Source organism: Manacus candei, unplaced genomic scaffold (assembly GCF_025592945.1).
Source record: "Manacus candei isolate 608988 ecotype Guabito, Panama unplaced genomic scaffold, ASM2559294v1 h1tg000047l, whole genome shotgun sequence".
NCBI classification, from domain to species: domain Eukaryota; kingdom Metazoa; phylum Chordata; class Aves; order Passeriformes; family Pipridae; genus Manacus; species Manacus candei.
This window is the reverse complement of record NW_026138095.1, coordinates 557,092-569,293: the sequence shown is the minus strand read 5'-3', so window position 1 is coordinate 569,293 and position 12,202 is coordinate 557,092. Positions and strand designations below refer to the sequence as shown.

At 61.3% G+C, this 12,202-nt stretch overlaps 1 protein-coding gene across 3 annotated transcripts in view; it reads left to right on the top strand.

The window, feature by feature from the left end:
- Positions 1–12,202, top strand: part of RBFOX3 (RNA binding fox-1 homolog 3) — a 108,093-nt gene that overhangs the window by 84,603 nt on the left and 11,288 nt on the right. For all 3 annotated transcript variants that reach the window (XM_051797405.1, XM_051797404.1, XM_051797406.1), the window contains exon 4: positions 3,957–4,293. In XM_051797405.1, the coding sequence (XP_051653365.1) occupies positions 4,192–4,293 (102 nt within the window). In that variant the 5' untranslated portion in view covers positions 3,957–4,191. The remainder of the gene's footprint in view (positions 1–3,956; positions 4,294–12,202) is intronic.

Here is a 12,202-nt window from a genome sequence, read left to right as displayed (position 1 = left end):
AGCTTTTAATTAATGAATGCCTTGGCTTGGAGGCATTCTGGAGCGGGTGGGAGAAGAGGATTAGGCGGGTGCTGTGTTCCCTGGGTGCTGCCGGGCCACCGGCACTGCACTCGCAGGATGACCCCGGGGAGGCCGGAGCACCTGACCTCGCGGTCTGACCTCAGTAGTCTGACTTCACCAGCCCTTGTGGCAGTGGCTGCACCTCACCTGACCTGCAGCCCTCTTTTAGCAGCTCTCCCAAGCATCAGCATCCAGCTTTGCCCCGTGGGTGCGTGCTGCGGGGGGCCATGGGGGTCCTGTAAGCACTAGACACTGGGAGCCTGCGCGGCACCAGCCCACCCGTGGCTGTGCCCCCACAGCAGGTCCATGGGCACTGTGTCATCCCTCTCTGGGAGAGGATGAGGGATGGGTCCTGGTGAGGAGTGCAGTACCAGGGGCTGGATTTCCCATTGCATCCCGTGGGTCAGGATCTGGACATAGCGTTGGGGCAGACCTGGGAGGGCAGCAGCTCTGACGTGTGCTCAGGGCTTAGTGCAGTGTGTGCAGGACCCTGGGCACCTGGATGTGCCTGTGCCTGTGGCACCACCCGCTCGGGGGGCCTGAGGGGGCCGGGGCTCCCGGCAGACCTTGGGGCCTCGTTCCTGGCAGATGAAGGGTCCAAATGGTGGAGTGTGCCTCAGAGGGGAGCCAAGCTGTTCTAGCATTTCCCTGGGAGCTGCCAGCACTGCACTGGCTGCTGGTACATCCTGGATACCTGGAGCGGCTGGATGTGCTGCACTGTCCCCAGCAGGTTCCCTTGGTGGTGGTTTGGGGGGGGGTGCATGTCAGCTGTCCCACTGCAGGCTCTGCCCCTTGGCTCCAGCACCAGAACAGTAGCCAAGACCACTCCTGTCCCAGTGCCATGTTGTTCTCCCTCTCCCAGCAAACAAAACGAAGGAGCCCTCAAGGGTTCATTTAAAATAAATAAAAAGCTGGGAATTGTGCTGATTTGAAGGAAAGGCAGCCCCATCCTGCGTGGGGGAGCACAGTGCCAGCCCAGCCCCGAAGGGCAGAGAGAGATGTGCTGAGAACTGCAGCCCTGTGCAGCTTCTGCCTTTGATCGTATATCTCACACATGCCCTTTGCTTTCCCTCTGCTGATATTTATTAGGTTTAATTTTACTGGGACGCGGCTGTAAGTGAGACAGATGGAACGGGGTCTGTGCGCCTGGTGAACACATCTTAATTAAACAGATAAATAAACTTTCATTCCAGGAGGCTTCAGTTTCAGAGGGTCTCCTTCAGGGCTGTGACTCCGCTGGGCTGGGCAACCCTGACCAGGGCTCCTCGGGGCTGGTGCCACCGCTGGTGCTGTCAGCTGGGGCTGTGGCACAGTGTCACTGGGAGCAGCAGGGTGAGGGAAACCGGCCGCTGGTGGCTGGGAACACGTTCCCCACTGGAGCCATGGGATTGGTGTTGCCCTGCCATGCTGGAGTTCCTGTGGGGCTGCTGTGGGGCATCTGCAGCCAGGCAGGTGTTGGCGATGGCTGGAGGAGGGAGAGAGGAGACTCCCAACATCCCACACTCCTCAGTTCCCAGAGCTGGGCCCATTTTGCTGCTGGCTCAGGGCAGTGCCAGCACTCGTGGTGCTGCCACAGGCCAGGAATGCCTTTGAGTCACCCTGGCCAGAGCCAGGCTGTGGCGCGGGGGAGGACAGGCAGATTACCTCATCCTGGAGCCGGCCTCTGCCTCACGTGGTTTGGTTGGTTGGGCACCGTCAGGCCGGCGTGCTGGGCAGTGCCCTGCCCTTGTCACCTCCGGGAGCTGCAGTGGAGCCAGACCAGCCCAGGGCCTTCAGAGCTACCCATCAGCTTGCTCAGGGTGCCCCTCACCGCTCAGGGTCTGTGCGGTGCCTGGGTGCATGCAGGTGCCTCGGGGGGCCACTCTCCCCTCAGCTGCTTGAGGGACTGAGGGAGGACCCACTTGTGCCTTAGAGAGCTGTCCTACGTCCTGCCCCGGGTGCTGGTGGCACTGGGGCCGTGGGGCTTCCGAGGAAGGGGAGCTGGAGGCGAGTGGGAGCGCGGGGTCCAAGCACTGCGGTGTGCCGGAGGGGCCACTGCGTCTGTCGTGGTCCCTGGAGCTGGATGGCAAACGGTCATGGTGGGACACCCGTGCTCCTCGCAGGGAGCAGTGCCCAGGGATGCTCTTGGTAACGGAGTGGATGTCACTGCTGGACCCTTTTGGCGCTTGATTCTGGTGTTGACAAACCCTCCCCCAGCCTGACATCCCCTCCCCAGTTTGGCACCTCGTGGTCCCTATGGAGCGTGGTGCCCCCAGTCACAGAACCCCACAGGAGGGGCTGGTGCTCCCTAGGCCCCAGACACTGCTTCCTCAGGACAGCTCTTCCAGAGCAGGTTTTTCCTGTGGCTCCGGGCCGGCCGTGCCACATGCTGCCGCTCTGAGTGTCTGCAGTAGAAACGGGAACCGCTGTGAGTGTACCAGGACACTGCAGCATGTCACTCTGCCTGGGGATGCTGTGGAAAATCCCAGCTCCAAAAAGGGCTGGTTGTGTGCTGGAGGCTCCGGCGGAGACAGAGCATCAGCAGCTGCTGGCACAGCCCTGCCTTTGTGCATCATATTTGGCCAAGATGGAAACTGAGTTGAGCCCAGGTTTTGTTTCCCACGTACCCCAGCAGAACACCATCCTGGTGGCCTTGGCCATGGCTCCAGAACCAGGCATGATGCAGTGCCAGGGTGTGGGGTGCTGGGGAGGGACCCCTGTGCCAGTGCTGAGCTCTGTGGCACCAGAGGGGGCCAGGGCTGCTGTGGGGCCGTGGACGGGTGGAGGCGTGAGGTGGGACGGGGACCCGAGCGAGCACAGGTGTGCGCCCACGCCGGCGGTCCCTCACGGGCACCGGCACGTAGGCTATTGCCATGGCAGCTGTGACAGTGGTGTGTGTGGTGTGGATGCGTCAGGGCTGCTGGCAGCGCCGCAGGCCCCTCAGAAACGCCAGAATGCCTCTCGAGCTCTACTGGGGCTGACCGCTGGCCAGCCGGTGGTTCTTGGGGCAGAGGGTCCCCATCGCTCTGGGGAATGCAGGGGAGCCAGCACCAGTGGGCAGGGCCGCTCGTGTCACCCCAGGGTGCAGGGGTTCCCGCAGCCCTCCGTGCCTGGGGGACCGGCAGGCTGGCAGGGGGTCACAGGGCCCTACCTGGGGCTCCCACGCCTCGGCAGGGCCCGGCAGCTGTGCCCAGGGCACGCAGGCGGCGGTGAGGCCGTGGCCGTGGCGGCTCCGTAGGGAATGCCATGGGCTGCTGGCCCTGCCCGCGGTGGCGCAGGCCCGTGGCGGTGCGGCAGTGGCTGCGGGGCCATGCGGGGCTGCAGGCAGGAGCGGGTCGGTGGCTCCCGGGGAGGCGGAGCTGGGGCTGCTGCATGGCTCCCGTGTCCCCCCGGCACGGCCGCCCTGCCGTGGCGGCTCCCACCGAGAGCGTGGCGCGTGTGCACGTGTCCGGCGGTGTGTGCATGGGGAGCCCCGGCGGCCCTGCCATCGCGGGGGCTGCGCGGCTGGAAGTGCCGGCTGCTCGGCACGGCTTCCCATGGCGCCCGCGTTGCACCACCGAAACTCCCCGTAAGACCCTTCTTCCCCTGGGAGCCAGCGCTGGGAAGGGAGACAGCTCTGCCCACTCGGCCCCATCCTGCCCGGCTGCTTCCCCAGCGTGTGGCCGGGGCGGCGAGGACAGCAGGGAAGCCATCTGCGAGCGGCGGCGGTGGAGGGGTTAAGTGCGGGATCAGCTGTTCTCATGTCATTACGGATTCTCTTCATTTTATACAGAGCTCTGTTTGATGTCTGAATGCACAGGGGACTCCCCCTCCTCCTCCAACTCCCACCCCTTTTATTTCACTCCCAAGCCCTCTCTCCTTCCTCCTCCCCTTCCTTTCTCTCCCGCTCCGCTCTGGCTCACGCACACCCTTTGCAGACCGTGCGCTCAGTGCCAGTGTCTAATGGCCCCGAAGTGAAGAGCCGAGCGCTGCTCCGGCGGCAGCGCGGCCGGCCTGCCACAGATGAACCCTCCTAACTAGCGCCGAGGGGTCGGGAGGGACGGCGAGGAGGGGAGAGCCCGAGGGGCCAGCCGGGAAGACGAGGATAGCGGTGGATAGCAGTGTGCGGAAGAGGACGGACCCGCGAGCAGCTCCACGGCTACCTGTCGACACATGCTGTGCTCCATGGCTAACTCGGGCTGCCTCCTTGTCTCCAACTCAGGCATGCTTCCTCACTCTCTCCCCTGTCCTCCAGCCTTCCTCTACCTCCAACAGGTAAGCAACCCTCTCCAGGGGATTTTCTTGCTTTCCGGTTCACACGTGTTTCTGGCTGGTTCCCTCTCTGCGGAGGGTCAGAGCTTGACAGGTTCCTCCCAGCCTATCCCCTCCAGCCCCGCGGCACCGGGTCCTCAGCTGCGGCTTTGGGGGGTTTCTCTGGTTTCCCCGCTGAGGTGGCGGGAGCGCGGCCGGGGCTGGAGCGTGGCTGAGGCGCGGGCAGTGCAGCAGGCAGAGCTGCCGGCGCGGGTCCAGCGCTTCCCCGCCTCGGCACTGCTGCCGCTTGGCGATGATGGATGCTCGGATAAAGGAAAGAGGCTCCTGCGCGGCCTGAGCAGCCTCTGGGGAGAAGGGAAGGTGACGAGCTCGTGCGTGCACACGCGTGTGCACATACGTGTGTGTGTGTGTGCTGTCACATCGCGCGTGCCCGCAGCCAGGCCGGGTTTGTCTCGCTGTCACAGAAGGTGCTGCAGAGGGACTGGGGGACACAGCGCCGGGCGAGTCCCAAGTTTGGGTGGCCCAGATGGAGGGTGCCGGGGCCATCAGTTTGGTCCTTTACCCTGGCCAGGATTTTGCTGTCCCACGGGGCTGCCCTGATTCCTGCACTGGACCCAGCGCCCCAGGTTTCCAGGCTCGTCATCCCGGGAGAAGCGCAGTTTGGGAGAGGCAGCATCTTCTTCAAATGCCTCTTTGCTGCATCGGAAATCCCATCTCCCAGCCAGGCAAACCACTCCATTTGTGCTTTCAGGAGTTTAAAAATTCATGGCGTGGCCGGCACGGCTCACCCGGCGGCAAGGACAGGCACTGGTGCCAACCCTCCACTCCAGCCCGAAGGGCTATGGAGTGTTTTGTCCCTTGGGATGTCCATGGCCGGTGTCCAAGTGGGGTCGCAGCCGGAGCGTGGCCGCTGGTGGTGGGGATGGCAAGGCCGTGGTTGCTCTCTCTGGTGCGTGGGCGATGGGGCTGGCGAAGCTGGTGCTGGTTACACGAGCACGGGGCGCGCGGGGGCTGCGGCAGGGGCTGCTGAGGCGGGTGTGTGATTTATTGCACCCTCCTGCAGGCAGAGCCTGGGGAGAGCCAGAGCTGCTCTGGATTTCACTCTCAGCCTCCCCGGGCTGTGTCAAGTTCCCTGAGGCTGCTGCACCTCTGACACCAAGCAGAAACCATCCCTGAGCTCCCACCCGTCCCGGAGGGTAGTTTCTGTCCCTCTGAAGGGAGCACATGGATGCTTTGGAATAGAAGCCAGAACGGGGCCTGGAGCCTCTGTTGCAGCACGGGAGATGTCCCTCTCGGGCCGGGATCCCCTTGTCCCTGGCCACACGAGGGGCTCAGCTGTGCCGCTCTCTTGCCCTGCGGAGCACTCTGGCGTGGATTGGCTGTGCTGCCTGCGGCTCACGGTGACAGGGACAGCAGCGTGGTGGGCAGACGAGGGCTCCTGGTGCCCACAGGGCTGGGCAAAGCGGAGCTGGGGATCCCTGGGAAGCATCAGCTTTCCCAGATGCGTGGCTCTGCACCCCGGTGTCTCCTGGTTCCCCCATCGCCCTGCCTGGTTTGATTTGACCATCGTGTTCTGCATCTCTTCCTCCCTGCTCTCCCAGAAGCCTTCTGCTCCTTGGCAGCATCTCCGGACTTGTGAGCCAGGAGGAGGGTTTTATTACAAGATTTGGAGTTGGATTTTCACCCAGCTGAACACAATGGAGGCAAAAATCTCCATCCTTTTCCTGGGGTTTGTCACCTACAGAGGTTCTGCACCCGGTGCTTGGGGACAGGTGTCTCCCAGTGCATGTCACAACAAGGCATCAGGCAGAGGGACGTCACTGGCAGCCATCACGTGGGGCAGGGGCACAGGGCATGGGCTCCACCAGGCCCCTCATCCTGCTCAGGTGAGCAATGGGCCTGCCTGGCACCTGCTTTAGTCCTGAATTTGCTCTGGATTTTGGATGTGCCCACCTGTGCCGCCTGCACCGGAGGAGCACAGGGTGAGCAATGCTGCCTGTGCCCGTGGGCATGTGCCCGCTGCAGAGCTGGCCCTGGTCAGCTGGCTCAGCTCACCCCTGTGTAGCAGGGACACCTCAGGGGCTTCAACTGACTCTCCACAAGTTAGTTGTGTCCTGAAGTCTGTGGGGGGCTTGGTTTTGACCCCCTGACTTACAGCTCCCTGTCCAGGTGTGGGGATTTGTAGTGGGGCACCTGGGGTGGGCACATACTGTGATCGTGACTGATTCACTGGCTGGGAAATGAGTCTGCTGGACTGGCCAGGGGGTCAGGAGCTGGGAGGCTCCAGGGTCTGCATGCACTAGCTGCCATCATTCCTTTGGACAAATGCTCTCTCTGCCAGGAGTTTGTGGCATGGGCTAGAGTTGTTCCTCAGTATGCTACCTGTGTTTCATAGCTCCCAGCCCCAGTGTTCTCCACAGTGCCAGGACTTGAAGGAAGGATCAAGAAATGAAGTTCTCAGGAAAACTTCAGTTCTCCCAGCGCCAGGGAGAGCTCATCAGTGCCAGTGGCTCACCCAGGTGCTTGCAGGTACTTGTGGGTACCAGCAGCTCGCTCTGCTCCGCTCCCCCCATGTGGCCACCCTGGCCTGGCCACAGGAGCCACGGTCCACAGCATTCTGAGTGCTGTGTCCAGGAATTCCTCCCAGCACTGACATGCTCCAAGAGTGGTGCCCCTGGGGGGCCAGAGGCTGCAGGAGGGTGGGTCCGTGCCCCTGGCGGAGCAGCCCGTGCCCTCAGGAATGCTGCATCCTTCCGTGGGGCTTGGCGGGGACATTTGGCTCTTGCTCAGCGAGGACCTGGTGCAAAGGGACACTTTGGTGGCTTCATTTTGTGAACAGAGGAGTCGGTCTCTACCTAAAACTGCTGTTGTGAGTGTGCAGGTGATGGCTGCAGGACAGGGCTCAGCACTGACCCAGAACAGACCCAGGCTCTGAGCCTCGGAGTCAGTGCTCGACCCCAACGCAACCCCGGCATAGGCAGTGATGCATGTGCAGCTCTGGCCCCAGCACAGGTTGATGTACAGGTGTGCTGAACCCCACTGCAACGCTGCCCCTGAGCTGCTGCTTGCTGGGAACATCCCTGGTGCCCACGGTCACACTGTGGCGCAGGAGACTTGGCTGAGCAGTGCCCGGCCTGCTGGGAAACAGCCTCTGCAAATCCTGCTTGGAAAATTCCTTTCCAAGAGGGTTGCTGCCAAGTTTGGCATGTTATATTTTTAGGGAGCAGGTCTATTCCGAGCAGTGTGTGTTGCAGCAGCGGGTTCAATTCAAACCGGGTTTCTCCCCCTGCTCGCGCGTCGCACGGATACAAGACCTGGCACGGTGGCTCACGGCTCTGGCCATGCTGTGGCAGCTGCTCTGCTCGGTGAGGACCAGCCTTAAAGCCACCAGAAACATTTTCTGCTTTTTATATATATACATATATTGAAAACATTGACATTAATTTTAGCTTTGCAAAGCTGCTTTTCCCACAATAGCTGTGATTTTGGCCCACACTGCCTGGCAATGCTCTTTTTATAGGTATATTCCTATTTTAGTGCTATAGTGATGGGTGAATGAGTAGATTAAATTAGATTTAGTATCTGTCATTCTTTAAGCGTCACAGGCAGTTGGGGGGGGTTAACAAAGAAAGGCTAATTAGGACAGTGAGCATGGGCCGCCCCCGCTGGCTCCACTGCCCTGGCCCTACAGCTTCCTCCACTTGGGGACCAGCATCCAAATAGGAAAATGCTTTTGAAAGCTGATTTTCTTGCACTGCCCCTGGGCCAGCATGGCTCTGGGGCCTGCAGCCAGGGCTGGGTGGGACAGTGGGTGCTGCAGCCAGGGCACCCCAGGCACCTCCATGAAATTCAGAGTCACTTGGCTCTCCAGCTGCTCTCCCCATGGGGACAGTGACTCCCATGCATGGGGGCACTGTACCTGTGGAATAATGGGCTTCCATGGAGGAGCTGGGGGTACCAAGGGGCACTGCAGCTCCTCCAGGAGGGGTCTTAGTACCTTTGGTGCAGCTGGTTTTGGCAGGCAGGTGTGGGGCTGGGTGCCAGGAAAGTGTAGGGAGCCCTGGGGAAGTGCCAGTGTTGGGAAGGCTAGGAAGGGCACCTGAGCTCAGAAGGGAACCAAATGTCCAAGGAAGGAACTGGATCTTCCCAGTGCCAGTGTGAGCCTGGCAGCATGTGGCCAGGGGCTCTGCAGTCCTGGCCATGCCGTGGCTACTGGCCTGATGATACACCAGTGCCATTGAGCAGGCTGGGAGCTGTGGGCTGCCACAGGGTTCACCCCTTTGCTGCCCCGGGCAACCATGGCAGGGCTTTAACCTGCACCACCTCCCTCAGTGTTCCTGCAGCCAGCAGGGAGCAGGTGTCCCCCCTCGCTCCAGCACGTGACAGGGTTTGTGGTGGCATCGCCTGGTGCTGCGGGCATTGCCATCCAGGTGTCGAGTGCAGTTCCCAAATCCCATACAAGCCCTGCTGTACCCAGCCAGTGTCCCAAGCCCGGGTTCTCACTTTGCCCCCGATAGGTTCCTGAGCATCCAGGCCGGTGCTGCCAGGAAAGCAGGCAGTTTTGGGGAGCTGTCAGGGTAAGCGCCTGCGGAGCCCGGTGAGGATTGTGTTTTCTAGCATATTCCTGTCCCCATTTTTTCACCCAGGCTGGCTGGGTCGTGTCTGGGGAGATACTGTGCTGGTGGAAACAGAGCTCAAGCCTCCGGGTCTGAGCCATGAGCCAGGGCCGTGCTGGCTGCATCCCACTCCAGCTGCATCCCTGCTCCAGCTGCCTGGCAGGACACACAGGTACCGGCTGTACCCACTCGTCCCCCTCAGCAGCACCAGTTAGGGTGTGTGGACAAAGCCCCTTATGTGCACAGGAGCTTCCCAGGGAGGGAATCGAGGGAAGGACGCATGGGTCCTGCTCTGGTGCAGGGTCGGAGAGCCAGACTGAGCCCTGGCTCCGGGCTGGAGTTCCCCGGGGTGAGCTGAGCCATGGTACTGTGCTGGGGTCTCCCAGGGGAGCAGCAGCAGGACCGTCCCTTTGCATGCCTGGAGGCACCAGCCTTGGAGGGGAGCAGCCCCAGACTGTGGGATCCCACATCTCTCCCCCATCCCTGGTGCACCCACTCGGCATCTCTCAGCCACAGCTCCGGCCACAGCCTTCAAACAGCTCCTGTGAAAAATCAAAACTGGGGAAAGAAGAGTGGGAGCAGGCGACAGTGGCAGCTTATTTGTGATCTGCATTGTGTGGGGAGCTCTTAATTAGAGGTAATTAGACTAATTAACTTGCAAATGAGAAACTCGTCTTTTTCTCCTTTTCTTTCACAAGAAAAAATAGAGAAGAGGAACAACAAGATAAATATTGAGGCTAATTACATTGTACCTGCTGTAGAGCCCCTCCAGCCTGTGGGATGCTCCTCCCCCACGTGCCCAGTGTGGTGTGTTGTCCCTGTCCAGGTGGTTCTGCGGTGCCTGTTCCCACTCAGGGCTGGTCCCACTGCAGGGTACAGGTGCTCTTGTCCCTGCAGTCCCTGCAGGCAGAGAGGGACCATCTGCCACCCTCTGTGCACTCAGCAGGGATGCAGTGTGTGTCCGGGAGCCCGTGGGGACAGTGACCTCCACAGCATCAGCCATTGCTGGGACCTAGTTGGCCAAGCCCTGGAGATGGCCAGTGCCACAGAGGGCATGGCACCAGTATTGTACCCAAAACCTTCCCACCAAACTCATCCTGGCCCACCCCAGGACTGGAGCAGGGGCGTCCCCTCTGCGGCACCGCAAGGCCCCGGCTGTTTTCCAGCTCTTCCCTCACGGTGTCTCTGGTTTCCCCTCTCTCTGTGCCGAACACCCCGGGGGCTTTGTTAGCACAACCTGGTTCAAATGTCTGATTAGTCTTTAGGAGATCGAGGGGTCAATTTTCCACAGCTCCTTCCTCTCCATTTAACTAATTTAACTGCGCGATTGTTACAAATTTCATTTTATTATAGCGCTGCTGCTCAGTCCAATTGAATTACCAAAATCTCATTTTCTCAGAAGTGCTGAATATGTAATTAGAGGAAAAATTATGCTCCTGGCTGCCTATTAGAGAGGGCTGCATGTGAGCACTGTCCAGGCAAACACATGGGTCCGTGGTGCCCCAGGTGCCCACACTGGCCATGCAAGCAGCTGCACCACAGCCCCGGCGCAGCAGCAAAGGTGTGGCAGGGACAGGGGCCATGAGAGGACTCTGGGGTGTGAGAGGCTCTGCAGGATCAGTGCCAGGGTCCAGCTGGGCTCCTTGAGCCCTGTGAGCTCTGGGGCCAGGTGTGGAATGGCAGTGGAGCTGGCGTGGAGCTTGCAGGAAGGCATGAGGCCAGTGGACATGGCCGTTCATCCCACTGCTTACGTCGTCTGGAGCTGCCTCGATCCAGCTGGGCTCTGGCAGCTCCACACAAGGGTTTTAGAGCCCCCAGCCCTTGCCAGCAGGAGGACACAGCAGCTGTTCCCAGGACTGCTGGAGCAGCAGACGGGTCACCCTGGTGTGCCAAGGTGTGCGGTGCCCGGGCACCGGCATCCAACGCTGGTGCTGTAGGGCTCAGGAGGAGCAGGTAGCTCTGGTGGACGCTGCTGAGGACTCAGGTCCTCTCCAGCCCATCCCTGCACTCTGCAGCCAAGTTTGTACCTTATGTGCCACCTGTCCCAACATTTTGGTGGCCACTGGGGACCAAATGCTTCTGGGAATCCTGGCCAACACTGCATAGACCAGGTGTGACTTGCTCCAGCGTGCCTGAAGGAAGAGTTGTGCCGGGAATGCCACCTGCACTACCAGTGATGCCGGGGGCTGCTGCAGGTGAGCCCTGGCATCGCTGACAATGCCACGAGCTGCCACGGGTGAGCCCTGACCCCACCGGAGATTCCGGGCCCTGATCAGGAGGGAGCAGAGTGCCGCGTGTCCCAGAGCTCTGTTCCTCCCACTGCTGCGCCTGCTCCTGCCACATCTCCGAGGGTAGCGCAGCCGTCGGCCCCTCCCGGTGCAGCGGCACAGGTACAGGCGAGCTGGGAGCTGTCGGCCAGCAGGCGGGGGGTGGCCAGGAGCCCCCCCAGGCACCCCCGTCTCGCCTCGGTTACACAACATTATCATTTCATAATACTCTGAAATATACATGAAGTTGGCTGAATGCAGATGAAATTGCACCATTTACTTCATGAATATTTCATGCAGCTTCAGCTCCGAAGTTTCCAGCTGGCAGAGCCAGGGGCTGGGGCCGGACCGTGGTCCCCCTGCCCTGCACTGGAGGTGATGGGGACACGTGCACAGGTGTGTGCCCAGGCCAGCATCTCATCATCCCCACTCCTGCATGTCGCATGGCTGCCACCGCTGCGTCCTTCCTCCCCAGGCTCCTGTGGACAGAGGGGCAGCAGCGTCCAGCCCTGACTCTGTTTGTGGGGGCTCGGGGGGCCAAGGGTAGGAGCAGGGAAGGGGGAATGGAAGGTGCCTGGACAGTGTGTGGCAGCTCAGAAAAATGGTGTTTCCCATGCCAGTGGGCTGGCCTGCTCCTCCCCACTCGTCCTCCTCTCACACCATCACTGCTGCCCCTCGGGTCCCGCCTGGCCTCACCAGCCCTGCTGCTCTCTGCAGCACTCCTTTCCCACTGGAGCATCCCTGGCAGATGCCATTACCAGCCTCTCACCCCTCCCTGCGCCTTGGTGATGAAGACATCCAGTGCAGCTGCTGCTGCCTCTGGTCCCCGCAGCTCCTCACACCTTCACTGCTGCTTCCCCTGGGTCCTTCCTCATCGTCCCACCCGGCTTTCTGTGAGGTCTGGCCCCACTCTAGGGAGAAGCAACCTGCCGCCACCTACCACTGTCCCACGGTGAGCAGGGCTCATCCCTCCTGGGGCCAGGGCTGTCCCCATGGTGAGCACCCTGACCCTGCTCCGTGAGCAGCATG